The sequence below is a fragment of the Loxodonta africana genome, chromosome 26 (assembly GCF_030014295.1).
Source record: "Loxodonta africana isolate mLoxAfr1 chromosome 26, mLoxAfr1.hap2, whole genome shotgun sequence".
Taxonomy (NCBI): Eukaryota; Metazoa; Chordata; class Mammalia; order Proboscidea; family Elephantidae; genus Loxodonta; species Loxodonta africana.
The window spans coordinates 10,831,874-10,851,877 of record NC_087367.1 but is presented as its reverse complement, the minus strand read 5'-3'; the positions used below and the strand labels follow the sequence as shown (position 1 = coordinate 10,851,877).

The window sequence follows — 20,004 nt, the reverse complement described above, 5'->3', positions numbered from 1 at the left end:
TTGCTTGAGTGAGCTAGCTTATTTTCACCTTTGGCGCTCTGACATCTGTCCCCAGATGGCTAGAGCTGTTATCAGGAATATCAGTCTAGGAGTCCATTCAGTTTTCTTGTATGAATTCAGCTCAGGTGTCCAGGTAGCTGATCATCAAGTTTTGGTACTGGCTCTGTCCTACAGTCTTAGAGGGGCAGGGGTGATTGCTGTATGTGCCGGTATCTGACTGCAGCAGGGGTTCACGCTCTGAACAAGGAGGGGGCTGAGAACTGATCCTTGAGTGTCTCTGAGGAAAGTGTGTCCCTGTTCCCTAGAGTGTGCAGGTGGGTGGGTTCTGCAGACGGACCATGGCCACGCAATGTTTTTGGTTGTAAGGACTGGGAGGTACCAGTTATCCTTGGGCCCCTCTCGTGGGTGGCTGGGTGACCTGAGTGGAGCTACCAGTCCTTAGGCCCCTGATGTGGGTAGGTGAGGACCCTGTTTAATAGGCAAAGCAATGTCAAACATCAAACACCCACCTCTCCACCGCACAGCTAAAACGGTTGGAGTCTGCCAACAGGGGCCTGTTCTCCTGAAATAGGCCCACACAGGTCCATCCAGAAGGGAAAGGTGGTCAGAGTCCTCAAATTGTTTATGCCTGGACAGGAGCCGCTTCTGTCCTGAGCACTCCTGGTTAGTGGAGCTGGCAAAATTTCTTTTCCCCCAAATGCAAATTTTTTCCTTCTCCAAGGCTGGGAGGATGGCTTTAGGCACTCAACAGTGCTTGTCTCAGGCCCAGGGAATGCAGCCATTGAGGCCAGCTTGGGGGTGGGAGGGCGTGGTAAAATATATGCAAGTGCTTAGCTTTTGCCTCGAGTGCCATTATTCTCTGGCCCCAGAGCTGTGCATGTGCGTAGGCTGTGTGGCTGACTGCTTCTTCCTGAGGAAACTGTGGCCAAGCGCTAGTACCTGCCCGCCGCCACCACTCCAGGAATTGTGCCTGAGGGGTCCCCACAATTCAGACCCGGTAACTCCTCTCTGCTTCTGAACCATCTCTTCCCCCCTCCCCCCCCCCCGCCCCATTTGTTTTCTAAGTTTGCCTTTGATGCTCAGGGCTCCTAGCTTGTCATAAATACACTCGTTTCACTTGTTTTTTCAGGTCTTTGTTGTAAAGAAGGCTGGCCAGAAGCGTCTGTCTATTCCGCCATCTTGGCTCCGCCTCCTCATTTAATTTCTTGACTGCTGCTTTGATGGGCATTGATGCTGGATCCAAGTAACATGTAATCCTTAACAACTTCAATATTTTCTCTGTTATCATGCTGTTTCTAATTGGTCTAGTTGTGAGGATTTTTGTTTTCTTTCTGTTGAGGTGCAATCCATACTGAAGACTGTCTTTGATCTTCACCAGTAAATGTTTCAAATTCTCTTTGCTTTCAGCAAGCAAGGTTGTGTCATCTGCATTATACAGGTTGTTAATGAGTCTTCCTCCCATCCTGATGCCCTGTCCTTCTTCATATAGTCCAGCTTCTCAGGTTATTTGCTCAGCATACAGACTGGATAAGTATGGTGACAGCATACAACCCTGATGCACACCTTTCCTGATTTTAAACTATGCAGTATCCCCTTGTTCTGTTTGAATGATGGCCTTTTGGTCTATGTTTAGGTTCCACATGAGCACAATTAAGTGTTCTGGAATTCCCAGACTTCACATTATTGTGCATAATTTTTTATTTGTCAAATGCCTTTGCATAGTCAATAAAACACATGTAAACACCTTTCTGGTATTTTCTGCTTTCAGCCATGATCCATCAGACATCATCAATGATATCCCTCATTTCATATCCTGTTCTGAATCTGCCTTGAATTTCTGGCAGCTTCCTGTCAGTGTACTGCTGCAACTATTTTTTGAATGATCTTCAGCAAAACAGTACTTGCATATGATATTAAGATATTGTTCAAAAATTTCCATATTCCGTTGCATCTCATTTCTTCGTAATGGGCATAAATATGGATCTTTTTCAGTCAGTTGGTAAGGTAGCTGTCTTCCAAATTTCTTGGCATAGATGGGTGAGCACTTCCAGCACTGCATCCATCTGCTGAAACATCTATGAGTTGGTATTCCATCGATTCCTGGAGACTTGTTTTTCACCAATGCCTGCAGTGCAGTTTGGTCTTCTTACTTCAGTACCATTAGTTCTTGATCATATGCTGCCTCCTGAAATGGTTGAATATTGACCAAACCTCTTTTGATACAGTGACTCTGTGTATTCCCTCCATCTACTTTTGCCATTGAGTCGATTCTGACTCATAGTGGCCCTATAGGTCAGAGTAGAACTGCCCAGAGCTCCAAGGAGCTCCTGGTGGATTTGAACTGCTGACGTTTTGATTAGCAACTGCAGCATTTAACCACTATGCCACAAGGGTTTCCATTTTGCCCATAAAATCCCTCAATATTGCAACTTTAGGCTTGAATTTTTTCTTCAGTTTTTTTCAGCTTTAGAAATGCTCAGCGTGTTCTTTCCTTTTGGTTTTCTAACTTCAGGTATTTGCACACTTCATTATAATGCTTTACTTTGTCCTCTGGAGCCACCCTTTGAAATCTTCTGTTCAGCTCTTTTACGTGACCATTTCTTCCATTCGCTTTAGTTACTCTACATTCTAGAACAGCTTTCAGAGTCTATTCTGACATCCATTTTGGTCTTTTCTTTCTTTCCTGTCGTTTTAATGACCTTTTGCTTTCTTCATGTATGATGTCCTTCCACAAGTCACCTGGTCTTTGGTCATTAGTGTTCAATGCCTCAAATCTGTTCTGGAGATAATCTCTAAATTCAGGTGGGATATACTCAAGGTCGTTCTTTGGCTCTCATGGTCTTGTTCTAATTTTCCTCAGTTCAACTTGAACTTGTATATGAGCAATTGATGGTTTGTTCTGTAGTCAGCCCCTGGCCTTGTTCTGACTGATGACATTGAGCTTCCCCAACAATTCTTCCACCGATGTAGTGGATTTGATTCCTGTGTATTCCATCCGGCTTGGTCCACGTGTATAGTTGCCGTTTATGCTGTTGCAAAAAGGTACTTGCGATGAATAGGTCGTTAATCTTGCAAAATTCTATCATGTGACCTTCAGCGTTGATTCTATCACCAAGGTCATATTTTCCAAATACTGATCCTTCTTTGTTCTCAACTTTTGCATTCCAATCACCAGTAATTACCAATGCATCTTGATTGCACGTTTGATCAATTTCAGACTGCAGAAGTTGGTAATAATCTTCAATTTCTTTGTCTTTGACCTTAGTAGTTGCTGTGTAAATTTGAATAATAACATTAACTTGTCTTCTTTGTAGGTACATGAATATTATCCTTTCACTAATAGCATTGTATATAATATGCAAGCTATGCAAAGATCTTGAAATGTTCTTCTTGATTACGAATGCGATGCCATTCCTCTTCAATTTATTATTACTGGCATTGCAGACCACATGATTGTCCAATTCAAAATGCCCAATACCAGTCCATTTCAACTCATTAATGCCTAGGATTCTGATCTTTATGAGTTCCATTTCATTTTTGACAACTTCCAGTTTCCTAGATTCATACTTTGTACATTCTATGTTTCAATTATTAGTGGATGTTTGCAGCTGTTTCTTCTCATTTTGAGTCATCCCACATCAGCAAATGAAGGTCCTGAAAGCTTTACCTCATCAACATCATTAAGGTTGACTCTACTGCGATGTGATGGTTAAGACTGTGTGTCAACTTGGCTGGGCCATGATTCTCAGTGTTTTGGCAGTTGTATAATGTTATGATCACTTCCCCATTGAAATCTGACATATGATCACCCTCATGATGGAATCTGCTGACTGGTTCTGGTGGGGTCGGGGCCTGTGCTGGCTCACTGCCCCTTCAGCCTTCCTTTCTCTGCCCTCCACCACCTACTTCCTTCCTGCTCACCTTGCCAAGGCTTTTGGCTTGCTCTGGATTCAGCAGCTGTCTCTTGTCATCTGACCTCCAGTTCTTGGGACTTGAGCTAGCAGCTTACTTCTCAATCTTGGGATTTGTTGATCTTCATAGCCTGTGAACAACAGTCCTGCTCCTCGACCTGCTGACCTTGGGTCCATCAGCCCCTGAAGCTACATGAATCAAGAGAAACCTTGCGTTCTTGCCTGCCAATCTTGCAATTCGTTGACCTTCACAGCCTGTGAGCTGGAGCCCTGCCTTCTGACCTGCTGACCTTGGGTTCACCAGCTTCTGTGCTGTATGAATTGAGAGAGACCTCTATCCTGATCCACAGACTTGGGACAGTCTAGCCTCTACAACCAAGTGAGCTGTTTCCTTGATATAAACCTCTGTATATATTTATACGCTTACCGGTTTTACTTCTTTGGAGAACCCAGCCTAAGACATGTGAGGAGGTAGCTCTTCCTCAGTCATATTTTTAGTGCCTTCCTACCTGAGGGGCACTCTTCTTGTACATATCAGACAGTGTTCCACTGCTATTCATAAGGTTTTCACTGGCCAGTTGTTTTAGAAGTAGATAGCCAGGTCCTTCTTCCTAGTCTATCTTAGTCTGCAAGCTCCAGTGAAACCTGTCCAACATGTTTGACCCTAATACTTAAAATACCAGTGGCACAGGTTCCAGCATCACAGCAACACACAATACCATAGTACAACAAACTGAAAGATAAGTGATTGTATTACAAAATACATTGCCCTGACTAATCTTTCCTCCACCAAATTATTTACAATTCTTTCTAATTGATGAATTTAGCAGTCATTGTTAATGGAAATGGCCTGAATGGGGAGAACACACTTATTTACACACATGTTTAAAAAAGCAGTATATGTTGATTGAGTGCCCAAGTAACAATGTGACTGTCTCATAGGGACCTACCTTTGAGCAGACCCTCTAGTCTATTAATGAAAAAACTGTGTCGCCCCAAGGAAAGTTTCTTCTATTCTTTCAATAGCTTAGAAAGCAAAGGTTTCTTTCTACTCACTACATGCAGTACCTTGCCAACAGCTGACGCAATACATATTTGTTTAATGAATTATGGTATCCCTATATCAGGCAGCATTCCAGTTTAATTTGAGCTCAGATAACACTAGACTGAACATATGTCATTAGCCCTCTCTTGTAAAATAGACCAATATGCTAATAACCATTTTACTTTTTGCCTATCATGCAGAAGACTGGAGAATGAAAGTATTTATTACTTTATATTTAGTCAGAAATCATTACAAAATACTTGTCACCTGAACTCTCGATAATACATTTGAAATTGTCCAGTCGGTAGAATATGCAGGCTATGCAAAGGAAAAACCTCTTTGTTATTAATCATTTCAAACTTTCTGCCATTCCAAGTCTCACGTTTGGAATAAGAGTAAAAAGATGTGTCTTAGTTATCCAGAGCTGCTCTAGCAGAAATACCAAAAGTGGGTGGCTTTTGACAAACAAATTTATTTTCTCACAGTTTAGGAGGACAGAAGTCTGAATTTAGGATGCTGGCTCTAGGGGAAGGCTTTCTGTCTCTCTGTCAGCTCTGGAGGAAGGTCCTTGTCTATTGTGAGTTTCTGCTCCTGGTCAATCTTCATGTGGCTTGGCCTATCCCTTTCCCATCTCGGCTTGCATTTAATCTCTTTTATGTATCAAAAGAAATTGACTCAAGATGCACCCCTACACTAATCCTGCCTCACTAACAAAGACAAACCATTTCCCAAATGGTATTATAACCTTGGGCATAGAGGTTAGGATTTACAACACATATTTTTGGGAGACACAATTCAATCCACAACGAGGTGCTTTATTCTAAGAAATGGAAATGCCGTGAACATTGTCAAAATCAATTAATATGTGTCAGGTGACTGCTAAGTTATTAACATACTCCTCAGAGCTTTCTGTTTGTCTACTGTAGAATAAAGAATCTTCATTCTGTCCCTTCTCTCCTTGAAGATGGAGAACATGATAACTCATCTTGGTTTCCAATTAAAATTTCAACTTTACCTTTCCATCATATGTGCCCTATTTTAAGAAAAGCTGATTTACAAATATGCAAACCATATCAAATAATTGTGATCAGTTACTTTGTTTCCAAAATGATTCTGCATTTTGTCAAAGAAGGCACCATGAATTTCTTTCAAAAATATAGTTAGGTGTTATTCATTCTACATGAGTCTAACTGACTTTTCATTTAGACCATTGTTCTTTGGAAATTATCAAACCCGTTGCCATCGAGTCAATTCTGACTCATAACAACCCTATAGGACAGAACTGCCCCATAAGGTTTCCAAGGAGCGCTGGCGGATTCAAACTGCTGATCTTTTGGTAAGCAGCTGAGCTCTTAACCACTGTGCCACCAGGGCTCCATGTAGTAGACATTCATAAATGCTTTATTTCAGGTGGCTTTTTGCCTTAAGGGCATAGTCTAACACAAAAACATTGCTATATAATCAGGTATTAAATCTGGTCTGATTCCAACTTCCATTAAGTCACTTAAGAAAACAACTCCCATTAAAGCTACCATAAAAGCTCTATGTTATTTTTAACTTGAGAGACTGTGGATAAACATGAAAAATATGCAACATATTCTGGAGTTTTTGTTAAGCCCACATAACTGCATTTAAAAATAAGTAAGAAAGGTGTAATTTCCAATTTCAAATTATTTTTAAGAGCTGAGTACATATCAGTAAGTTGTACTTTTTTTTAAGCAACTGAGACAAGGTTCTTTTGACATCACTTAAGAAAGAGAAGAGGTATATGGTCCTCTGCTCTCACAGCCATTTTCTTCTCTTCTCTCAAAAATGATGAAACTCCTGATCACACACACACACCCTCACACACACATATGCATATGCATGTATAAGGAGCCCTGGTAGTGAAGTGGTTAAGCACTCCACCACTAATTGAAAGGTCGGGGGTTTGAACTCACAAGCTGCTCCTCGAAAGAAACATGTGGCAGCCTCCACAAGCTTCCATAAAGATTTATGACCTTGGAAACCCTATGGGACAGTTCTACTTTGTCTCACAGGGTCACTATAAGTCAGAATTGAGTTGCTGGCAACAGGTTTATATATGTGGGTGTGTGTGCTACATGCATATGTATTATGTATTTTTTGCTGAAGATAATTCAAAAGTGGTTGCTACAGTACATCGACAAGGAACTGCCAAAAATTCAAAGCAGATTCTGAATAGGACATCATACGAGGGATATCATTGCTGATGTCAAATGGATCTTGGCTGAAAGCAGAGAATACCAGAAAGATATTTACCTGTGTTTTATTGACTACGCAAAGGCATCCAACTGTATGGGTCGTAACAAATAATGGAAAACAATGCAAAGAATGGGAATACCAAAACACTTAATTGTGCTCATGCGGAACCTGTACATAGACCAAAAGCCAGTTGTCCAAACAGAACAAGGGGATACTGCTTGGTTTAAAATCAGGAAAGTTCTGCATCAGGGTTTTATCCTTTCACCATACTTATTAAATCTGTATGCTAAGCAAATAATCTGGGAAGCTGGACTATATGAAGAAGAATAGGGCATCAGGATTGGAGGAAGACTCATTAAAAACCTATGTTTGCAAACGACACAACCTTGCTTGTTGAAAGTGAAGAGGACTTGAAGCACTTACTGAAGAAGATCAAAGACTACAGCCTTCACTATGGATTGCACTTCAACATAAAGAAAACAAAAATCCTCGCAACTGGACCAATAAGCAACATTGTGATAAACAGAGAAAAGACTGAAGTTGCCAAGGATTTCATTTTACTTGGGTCCACAATCAACACCCATGGAAGCAGCAGTCAAGAAATCAAACAACTTATTGCGTTGTGCAAAGCTGCTGCAGAAGACCTCTTTACAGTGTGAAAAGGCAAAGATGTTACTTTGAAGACTAAGGTGAACCTGATCCAAGCCATGGTATTTTCAATCGCCTCATAGGCACGTGAAAGCTGAACAATCAATAGCCCTTTGCAGAGCAATTATTTTCTCCTTTAATTTTTTTTTTTTTTTTGGATACTATGTGTTTTCGCTAATGGAAAACATGCTGATTAAAGGACCAATTCAGAATTTTTGTTGAGTTACGCAGTTTGATACCCATTATCTGGGATCACAAATGTCCCAGCAGATGCTGGACATACTAAAGCCTACCAATGATAATTTTATTTTTTCTAGAAAATTTGCAAAACATGAGGTAAAACATGAAGACACCTGGCAATGAATGCGCATACATTTTATTTTAGTCTCCTTCTTCTTAGCCTTTTCATTGTTTTGCCTGAAACTTTTCAAAACATGGTATGATGCACTCTTCCTTGCTTCAAAAGCAGTACTTACAGCCCAAATAAATAAAGCCAAGGGATTTTTTTAATCTCAGGAAAACTACTACTACAATGCATTCTTCACTTCTGCAAAAGCAGTACTCACAGGCCAAATAAATAAAACTAACTGAATCTGAATCTCAGGAAAATTCCCACTATTATGTACTCTTCATTATAACAAAAGTATTACTAACCGCTAAGAAGCAGAAACAGCTGCCCTGGAATACTGCAAACTGCTCACAGCAGTACGTTCCATCTGCTATACGTGGAAGCAACGATTGGGCCCTAAGATTGAATACAAGGTAAGAAAAACTTAGAGGAGGACTTCGAGTCACTTGAGAAGTACCACTGCAATGCCTTATTCTATATTGCAAAGGCATTATTTACTGTTCAAAGGCTAGAAAAGCAGGGAGCCAATAATACCTGGAAATACTGAATGGCATAAAGGAGAAAATGGCCACTGTTACTGAACGAAGACTGAGAATAGCTTATCGAGAGAACATATTAACTGGGAAACATAGTGAGGGGGGCTTCTCTCACAGAAATAAAGGCAAACTTGTCAAAAGTTTAGAAAATTCACACATCCAGGAGGCATCACCTAAGACAGTGCTCAATCTACACAAAAATGAGGCTACAGCTCAGGGTTCTTGAGTTTCACACATTTCAAAACGCTTCCTCCCACCTGAGGCTACATAAGTTAAAATCAGGGTAACTCTTTCCCAAAGAACTTCAGAAGCATAAGAAGTGGTTGGGATACTGTATGTACCCTGAGTCAGCCAAGGGATAAGGAAGACCAAAGAACTCATGCCTCTGAATTATGGTGTTGGAAAGGAATATCATGGACTACCAGAGGAAGACCATGGTGTTGGTGAGGAATACCATGGACTACCAGAAGACCGAACAAATCCGTCTTGGAAGAAGTATAGCCAGAATGCTCCTTAGAAGCGAGGATGTCAAGACATCATGCTTGATAAAGTATAGGGTCAGTGAAAAAGAGGAAGACCGTCAACTAGATGTATTGGCACAGTGGCTGCAACAATGGGCTCAAACAGAACAACAACTGTGAGGATGGCGCAGGACCAGGCAGTGTTTCGTCTGTTGTACATAGGGTTACTATGAGTTGGAACGGACTCCACGGCACCTAACAACAATTATGTATACATTTGTGTGTGTTTGTGTGTATTTACAATGTCATATATATCTAACTGATTGAAATCATTTTTATCCTAATGAAATTATAAACTCTTGAAAACAAACTTTATTATTTCATTGAGAGACAGTACAGTTCTTGGAACTCTATGAATGGGAAATATTAGTTACATTAACACTTAGAAAAGTAATGCATTGTCATAAAATAGAGATTATCATGTTTCCTGAATATGCGTAGAGGTTTCTGGTCTTAAACTCAGCAGGCGGAATCTTTGAGAGCTTTTGCATAATAGCCTTTCAATTATTTATTTTTTCTTTTGTACAATGATAAATTTCAAACTGATGTTCCTTAATTGCCTTACATTATTAAAACTTAAGCATTTTAAAAAGTGATTTAGAATGATAATCTAATGGCCTAAATTACATTTACTTTTGCTTTAATGGTTTTAAAAGTTTTGCTTTCTTATAACTTTATAGAACTTACAAAGCCTTTTATGGATTTTTTGATGCCATGTCAGATATTTGGATAGGTGTAACCTATGGTTTTTAATGTTGAGAATAAATTAGCAGATCTTAATTCATTTCATGTATGAATGACTCTGCATTAAAACAGCCAAAGGAAATAAAGAAAAAAATATCCCTTTTTTAAAAGAAAACACTGATTTATTTAAAAAATGCAATTTTCTAATTAAAATTTACCTCATTATTCATACTAGTTTTAGACTTTTTTTAATAGACATACAAGGTGTTAGCTATGTATTCATTTGAAACCTTTTGTATGAAGCCTATAAAGGGCATACCACTATTTTTCCATATCAGGTTGCTTCCATTTCCCATAGAATTTTGTCTTTCAATACTTGAAAGGTTATACGTTTTCCTAAAAAATGGAGACTTCTACACACAAGAAACAAAACAGCATGGCCGGCTTTCGTACATTCATAGCTTAAATGAGAATGAAAAACAAAACTCACCTTTAATCTCTTTAATTAACTCAGTAGTATGTGAACACTTCCCATCCAATATTTTTTGAAAATTAAGACTGCATTTCAAATTCATCGATCACTAAAGCACTTATATGTCTCACTCATATGGGAAAGGATGACATATATGAGGATGACCCTTAGCTGTTAGGAAATGTCAGGTGCTGGAAATTCTTACCGGAGCTGCCCATAAACCAATTAAATTTTCTACATGATGCCTCCTCAACTTTATCCCCAATCCCAACAGAGATTTAAAAAAAGAAAAAAACTAACACATCTACAATGAACAACTTTCCTGTAGCCTGTAAGTCTAGCATGTTACGTTAGTTTCCCCTGATAATAATGGAGGGCCCTATTATGTCGTTTCCCCTGGGCATTGATTAAAAATGATGAGGGAAAAGGATACATCTTTCCTGAAAAAGAGCACAGTCTTCAACTCTGTCTTCCGAACGTTACACGCCTTAACGGGCACTGTGTTAGAAAGCCATTCGCTACTACCTATTATGTTACTCCTTGCCAATTAGAAACTCTATTTTAATGTGATTGGCAAAATTTTAGTGCCTGTCATTTGATAAGATTGAGAGTGGAATTTGCTAAACATCAGTTCATAGAAAATGTGAGGCAAATGCTCGATGTGTAGATGGGTCGCCAGTGGGTAGACATGAATGGGCGATAATGGAAATTAATGGATAGGGGAAATTTCCAATTTCCTTGGAAAATGTACTCTAACTGCTGCGTGCATTAGTAAATCAGACTTCTTTCTTTTGTTTAAAAAGCTAATACTATGATATTGTTATTTAACTGGATAACACTGATTTCAAAATCACATAACTCTATTAGGTATTACTTCACTGGATATATTCAAACTGTAGGTTTTGCTTTGATAAATAATATTTTATGATGATTAGCACTAAGTCAGATCAAACCATCAAAAACTGAGAAAAACGTTGTGAAAATGTCAGTCTCTAATTCATTGTTTTAAATAATAAAATTGTTTTGAATAAAAAAAATCAGTCTCTTTCAAGGCCTATTTTTTTTTTAATTCTCTTTAATTTCCTCCTCAATTTTGATCTCAGATTATGTTCTTACCTTTTGTTAATGCTACTTTGGATACATAATTGAAATCTGTGATGTTCAAATGGACATATGAAACATTTACACTTGAATTTATAAGACAATATAGGTTTATGTGGACTCAGTATTTTATGACTATATTTATCTAACACAGACACATCCAAAATGATTTCCAGTATCATATGTTTCCTCTAGTATTTCCTCTGGAGAGCATTTAGTTATATCCATCATCTCATATCAATACCCTGATCACTTTTAACCACCTGAATTAAATTCATCCCACACAGTGGACATGTAGGTTAGCAATAATGTACTTTTTTAAATGAAAAATTTGACTTGAGCCACGTTAGTAAGCACTGATGATGTTCTGAAAACTGGTAGAGCTTCACCGATGAAGAAAATGCCCAAGATGCAGAAGAGGAATTGTGTGTTGACAGAGCAATTGTGATTTCAAACAAAGAGATTATTTACCCAAAACTAAGAGTTAACTGGTAAGAATGTGCAAAGGACTGGGCTGGAGAAGCCCTCGTCTTCTCCCAGTTTTGCAATTAAAGGGGTTGATTTTTGGTAAGTCACTTCACTGTTTGGCCAAAGGAGATAACATTTATCTTTCCTAAAGTCTTTTCTAGCTCTAGAAATTTCACGAGTCCATAGTATTGCAGTTGGTTTTTCTGTCCGCTTATCTCGCGGTGGGCTGAAATTATAAAATGAAAATATCAAAGGCTGAGATTAGCTTGGTGATGATAGCAATGCATGGAGCTCCTGAGGAATGGTGACACCTCTCAATGAAATAATTAAGGAACTCCCTAGGCGATGACTTTCTGCTTTAGGAATCTGAACAGTCCTAAAAGGAGGGATTAGGTTAGAGTTTAAAAAAAAAAAAAAGTAAAATACTACTGCTAATAATTATTAATCCTTTTGAATAGGTGGACAAGTGGTTCTCAAATGAGGGTGGCAGGACTCCTCAGAAAGTTTGGACCTATTCATTCTCTCTGACCTTCCCCTGCGCAAACATTTCTGTGTGTCTTCTTTTCCTTCTTGCACATGATCCCATCAAGAGAACGTGATCCACATTTCAAAGTTTTTATTCTATGTTTGCAATTCATTTTTAATTGATGTCCCTAGGGTCGGTATTGAAATCTTTGTGCTCATCTTTTCCAGTTTTCTCAAGCCCCCTATACGCTGTCCAGTCATTTAACCTCAGACATTAATCACTGAGAACACGGAAGTAACCTATGTGAACTCTATCTTCGGACACAACTCTACCAGCCTACCGCCAGTGGTGATGGGGATCCCAACTCCTTTCTCGGGCTTAAGGTTTTTGATTCTGGGAAGACGAAACCACTCATTTGAATCACAAGTTCTCCCTTTTTAATAGATCATTCACTGCAACATTCAGAAATATTGTAGTATATTTTCTCACTAAAAGGGGGAGAAGGAAATAAAGGAAGGGAGGGAAAGAAGGGAAGGAGGAAGAAAGGAAGGAAGGAAACACTATTTTGAGCCAGATTCCTCTAACCCATTACCTGTTGTCATCGAGGGCAACCCTACAGGACAGTGCAGAACCGCCCCATGGGGTTTACAGAAGCAGACTGCCACATCTTTCTCCCGAGGAGTGGTTGGTGGGTTCAAACCATCCACCTTTTGGTTAGCAGCCCAGTGCTCAACCACTGCAACACCAGGGCCTCATAGATTCCACTAAGCTGCCCTATTTCTTTATTCTTTGTCTTAGTCATCGAGTGCTGCTATCACAGATATACCATAAGTAGGTGGCTTTAACAAAGAGAAACTTATTCTCTCACAGTCCAGGAGATTAGAAGTCGGAATTCGGGGTGCCAGCTCCTGGGGAAGGCTTTCTTTCTTTGTCAGCTCTGGGGGAAGGTCTTTGTCATCAGTCGTCCCCAGTCGAGCTTCTTAACACAAGGACTCCAGGTACAAAGGACGCACTCTGCTCCTGGCTCTTGTTTTTCAGTAGTATGAGGTCCCCATGTCTCTCTGCTTGATTCTATCCTTTATATCTCAAAAGAGATTGACTTAAGACACAACCTAAATTTGTAGATTGAGTCCTGCCTCATTAACATAACTGCCTCTAATCCTGCCTCATTAACATCATAGAGGCAGGATTTACAACACACAGGAAAATCATATCAGATGATTCCCACAAAATACTGAGAACTATGGACTAGCCAAGTTGACACATGAATTTTGGGAGGACACAATTCAATCCATGACACTCTTTTTCACAGAAAACTTTCTAAAGTTATTGTCTCTACCTCCTCTTTCCCATTCTCCTCTCAACCTGCTTCAGTTGGCTTTTGTCTCCATGACACCACTAATTTTTCTTTTTCAGTCACCAATAACTTCCATTTCGTCTACACTGGCAGGTCATGTCTTTGTTCTATGTCATATCACTGCATGGATTTTGGGGATGATGCAGGACCAGGCAGTGTTTCGTTCTGTTGCACACTGAGTCACCATGAGTACAAATTGACTCGACAACACCTAACAACAACAACAGCATGTCATATAATATCACTCTTCTGTTTAGAACTCGCCAATGGGCTCCCACCTTGCTCAGAATAATATTTAAATACCTTAACCTAGACTGTGATTCTACTTCTACACTATTTCCTATGGCTCTCTGCCTCGTGTTCTCTTCCAGTTCACTCCTGAGAACACTCCAAGCCCCTTCCTATCTCAGTGCCTTTGCACTGCACGTTTCTTCTGCTGAAATGCTCTTCTCCTCAAACTACACATGAATCTGGAAAGTTCACTACCTTATCAAAGTTTTTTTTTTTTTTAATAAATAAATAAATAAACCCAGGGTTGTTGTATTTAAATCAAGTAGTGGGGCTGTCATTGCACAACATCCTACTGGTCTTGGTGTTTTATGCCACCAGATACAATAGAGGTCCTTTCATGATATACATCTCGTCATGAGCTTAAAAAGAACAATTTAATCAAATTATCTTTGTTTCCAGAAATTGCTTATTCTGAGCTTTGCTGTTTTTACACAGAGATATCTTCCCTTAATATGAACAATATTTGTAAACCACAATATTTTTTAACAGTATTTTCTTTGCTTTTCATTAAAATTTGGCTCCAAAATTGCTGCCCTACATACAGCTTATGATGAGTTAAAAGGGTACATTTAAAAATTTCAATTTTATAGTAGTCTAAAGAGTTTGAAAAATATGTTATAGCTTTAATAAAGGCACTTTGAAAGTAGGGGCCAACTGTTGTATTTCTCTGTATTCTCACCCAAAGTTAACGCATAGCCGGAAGCTAATAAACAGTTGTGGAATGAGTGAACACATAGCCTTAATTCCTATAGTTATCAAGTGACTGAAGTTCAATGATTTAGATAACTGAATTAAAAAAGAAAAATAAATATTTCAGGGGATAAATAAATTTTCCTTGAAAAACACTCTGTTCTTCCACGGTATTTTTACACATCTTCAAATTCTATCTTTCTGACAGTTAAACCTTTCCTATCCCACTTTTCACTTCTCCCCTATTTCTTCAAACACACATATATTTCTGAGAATCACCCTGGAGTTCCCACAATGTTCTATAAACATTATATGGTTGATTTTTAAAGATTATTTTTCTGAAAAAAAAAAAAATTCTTCTCAACATAGTATGAACGCAGGTTTCCTAATTTGCAGGGTAATTATTTCTTTTTTATTCACCGTTAAATGGCAGTGTCAGTGTCCACTGTTCATCCTATCAGTTCGTTAAAATGGAGCCTGTGAGGAGGCACTCCTTTAGACAAGCCAGGCGACCATGCGTGGTTTTCTCTGTTTCTTCCCTTGCTGGTGTCTTCAGTCCTCAGAACAAACCACTCCCTGACCTTCACCCCCATATGAGGCCTGATGTTTGTTACCAGGATTAAAAAAAGATAATTCTGGGCTAACCATCCTCCCCCTCAGGAAGTCAGGGTGCATGAGGCAGTAGGATGTTTGTTAGCAGGGTTAAAAAGATACAATTAGTCACACAGCCTGGGTGGTATAAAATAGCTGGGACACGGAAGGCTCCTGTGTCTCCGCAGCTATGGTCTTAGTGAGACACATACAACATTAAGCTTACAGCCCATCTAAGCAGACCTACCTGTCCAGGGGAGATCAGCAGAAGATAGGTTCCCCCTGTGTCTCTCAGCCACGATGCCAGGTAGTGGGCTTGCACGGAAGAGTTCTTTATATCCACCGGAACCGTGTCCTGTGACCGTCCCATTTAAGTCTCTCACCCATGGCACAAAGTGGGGTGTGCGTGGGAAAGCCATCATCTCTGCCTGGGCAGCTTTTAAGCCAAGGGACCTGCTCAGCTGTTATATACTGTCTGCTTCTCATTGTAAATAATAAACTCTACTTTCCATGTGCTTTTTTTTTTTTTTAAAGTGAGTGCAGGCTCTGATCCAAAGGCCGTGATGTTTACACAGTAATCCATATTAGTTAGTATTTGCTTTTCCTAATGGGCTTCTGGCTATGTAGAAACTGGGGACGACCTAAGAGTACTGTTGATTTGCCATGTATGCACCTCAGGTTTGGTGCCGCAAAGCAGGGTCTGGTGATGTTGTCACTCAGACCCTTTGTTTGAAACTATATGCATTTAATTTTCTGAAAGTTAATGTTAATATTATTCACCTCCTGCGTTCGGGATTTAAGTAAGAGCGGAGGGAAGATAAGCTTGAGACTGAAAATATTCTTATTAATCGTAACCAAATGAGTCTTTGATAAGGAGCTCTGGTGGCACAATTCTTAAGTGCTTAGCTGTTAACCAAAAGCTCAGTGGTTTGAACCCACCAGTGGCTCCTAGGGAGAAAAGATCTTGTGATCTGCTCTCATAAAGATTACAGTTTAGGAAAGCCTATGAGGCAGTTCTACCCTATGAGTCAGAATCGACTCAGTAGCACACGACAACAAATGTGTATATGAGGCAGTGGTGGGTCAACAGTAGAATTCTCACCTTCCATGTGGGAGACCTGGTTTTGATTTCTGACAAATGCAGCTCATGTGAGACCACCATCTATCTGTCAGTGGAGACTTGCATGTTGCTATGATGCTGAACAGTTTCAGTGGGGCTTGCAGACTAAGATGGACTAGGAAGAAAGGCCTGGCAATCTACTTCAGAAAAGCAGCCAGTGAAAACTTTATGGATGACAACGGTCCGATCAACACATTTAGTTATGAGGACTGGGCAGTGTTTCATTCCTTTGTGCTTGGGGTCACCATGAGTCAAGGGCCAAGTTGATGGCAGCTAATCACAACAAGAAGTCTCTGAAAACTTATTTTACTAACAGTATTTTTTGAAGTAATTCTTTCTAGGAATTCGTAACAATGATTTTTGTGAACACCTTAAAACCGAATGTAAAATTTGTGCATATTTTTATATGCTTCTTTTGAAAAGATTCACAACTTTTAAAAGTTTTTCAAAATGTCCACGTTATGAAATAAATAAATAAGCAACTAATTAGGTAAATACATATCAATACCACTGCATTATATTAGCCTGAAACATGCTTCATTGTGGATTTGATAAACTTTTACCTCAGGGCCACCACCAATCTATACTCCATCTTTGTGTGAATTGTAAAATGAGTGGTTTCCATGTAAAAACATGGTCCCTTGGAGGCAAAACTCGATGAGCTGAGCCCCAGGTAGAAATCAACTCCCTCTGCCTCCTCAGTTAGATGCCCCTGTACAGGGTACAACCCCTGCACACAGTAGCCTTGCCTTTCGATCCACGTCCTCTTCCATGTGACAGTCCTGCCCTTCAGACCCATATCCTCCTCCACATGATAGTCTGTACTGGGTGTTTTGACCATGTTGCCTTTTAGGTCTGATTTTCCCTTTCTAGTACCCATAACCTTCTACTCAGAGATCCTGTGCCAGAGCTGGCTACAGATTAAACCAGGAGTGGACTGAGCAATCCAAATGTACCTCATCTAGGGACTGGCTGGCAACTCATGAATTAGCCTGGGCTACAGAACTCTATCCCCGATGGAAATAAAATTGGCTAATCAGACTGGCTTGCTCAAAAAAAAAAGAAAGCAGAGGCAAATACTGACCAGTGTAAATGTGCAAAGGGCAGAGATGTATACGAACTATCACTGCACAGTTCTTAAGAGGGAAGTCAGTCTTCCAAGGACTATGGGATGTTTACGCAAATAGTGAATGCCTTCTGTGTTTGTTTGCCAACTGCACCCTCACCCTAGAAAGTATTTTCATAAGCGCCACTTTGCCCTTTCTTTTTTAATAGCACGTGTAAAAAAAAAAGGGGGGGCGCAGAGCAGTGCTTATGAAAATACCTTGCTGGGATTGGGGGGCACATATGGCAAACAAATGTAGAAGGAACACGTTATTTGTGTAAAAATATGGTAATGATTTTCTAATTGCAGTCCTTATATAATAATTACCACTTGTCATAAAGTAATCTGAGCTTAATCCCATTTCTTGCAAACAAAGAGGCCCACTGAAACACGGTCCTTCACAGACTTGAAGACAGCTATCATGTGATTCACGAGTCACGTCTTCTTTAGGTTCAACATCTCTAGTTTCTTCAGCCACTGATTATAGATCTAGATTTTATAATCTCTTTATTATTTCCCCATTTTACTCTAAATATTTCCCAGCATTGCTGTTAAGGAGAGTATTACCAACAGAGAGAATTTTTTTTTTTTTTTAAAGTTCAATTAACGTAGAGTAGACCAGGTCACTATGAGTCGGAATCGACTCCACAGCAAGGGGTTTTTGTTTTTGTTTAAAGCAGAACTATCATCACCTTCAGTATCTCTTCTATGCCTGCTATTGCAGCAGAATTTAAGTACAGAAAAAATAAAATAAAATTACACTCAAAATATGCTATGAACAATGGTGCTTGTCTTTGGTGATCTTTATAAGGCTTCCGAAGTTCTCAAAACATCCTAAGCGCAACATAAGGAACAATTACCTTTATTCATCTCTGAAGAGGTAAGAAATTTTGATTTGAAGAGATCTTTATTTACCATGGGGCCCTGGTGGCGCAGTGGTTAAACAGTTGAATGTTAACCAAAAGGCCAGCAGTTCAAATCCACCAGCCGCTCCTTGGAAACCCTGTGGGGCACTTCTACTATGTCCCATAGGGTCGCTATGAGCCAGAATAGACTCAGTGGCAACGGGTTTGGTTTTTGGTTATTTACCACAGAAGTTAATAATCTTATAACTTTAGCTTCATATATTTTTTTTTTTTTTTTTTTTTGTCATTTATCTCAGTCACTATTAGTGGACTTTGGAGAAAAAACAACACAGTTATTGGGGCTTTCGAGTTTTTCACCTCAAAGAATCAATTAACATGAGATTAACAGAACCTTGTATACTAAAAACTACAGCCTGGGATGTAAGAGTGGAGAAAAAATACACTATGAGGTCCTTGCCACTTAGGAGACAACCCGTCTGTGATGGGGAGAGACTATTACTCGTGAGATGATTTGCACACTAGAGCGGCCTGAGAAATGCATGTTGCTCCAGGTGATGCAGGTTTCTGGAGCAGAGACCAGCGAGGGAGATTCAGGAACGGTTCCATAAGCAGCATAAACTCAGTTATTCAAAATGCCAGTTTTCCTCAGGATGTGAATCCAGTTTGACTATTTCAATAAAAGTTGTGGTGATTAATAAAAACGTTTTGTACAAAATGCTAGACAAGGGACAGGAAATATGCTTCTATTCCACATTATTCTCATTCTGACTATGATTCACTCACAGCTACGGAACATATGCCTCACAGATCTTTAGTCTTGAAAGGCAAAGAGACCAGTACCTAAAGATTGTGCTTCTTCAAGCTTACACAGCAGGATATGAAGAAAAGAGGTCAGGATTTGTGCTAAAGTAGCAGCATAGAATGACATATTTATCAGAATATGAACCACGGTTATATTTAAGGAAAAGTTGACTCAAAATTGCTGACCATCTTGTCTAATAGTGGAGCTTTTTCTTCACTTCTAAGCACTCAGTCTCATACAACCATCACAGATATCCAAGAGCACTTCCTTTTCTGAATGAGTTGGTTCTTCACGTTTAGGGCATTTCCTAACTAGACCCTTAATGCCACGCCTAGGTAACTGTTTCCTCTACCTCTGTTTCTTTTTTTTTTTTTTCCACCTAAGATCAAATGTTCATCCCAACACTAAATAAATCTACTATACACGTAATTTTGGAGGGAGGGTAAAAGGGGACTCACTGCTTAGGGAACACAATGCTTCTGTTAAGGTTGATGGGAAAAACTGGAATGGGATAATGGTAATGGTTGAACAACATAATAAACGTAATTAATGTTACTGACCACCACCCATCTGTCAGTTTGCCTTCAGTATGGATTGTTTCTTAACATAAAGAAAACAAAAGTCCTCACAACTGGACCAATAAGCAACATCATGATAAATGGAGAAAATTCTGAAGTTGTCAAGGATTTCATTTTACTTGGATCCACAATCAACACCCATGGAAGCAGCAGTCAAGAAATCAAAAGATACATTGCATT

General features: G+C 39.5%; 1 protein-coding gene across 18 annotated transcripts in view; it reads right to left on the bottom strand.

The window, feature by feature from the left end:
* NRXN1 (neurexin 1) overlaps nucleotides 1-20,004 on the bottom strand; it is a 1,235,746-nt gene that overhangs the window by 1,153,623 nt on the left and 62,119 nt on the right. The window contains exon 6 of one of the 18 annotated variants that reach the window (XM_003417609.4): nucleotides 659-673. The exons of the other annotated variants lie outside the window; for them this stretch is intronic. Coding sequence (XP_003417657.2) covers nucleotides 659-673 — 15 coding nt within the window. The remainder of the gene's footprint in view (nucleotides 1-658; nucleotides 674-20,004) is intronic. 18 annotated transcript variants of the gene reach the window in all.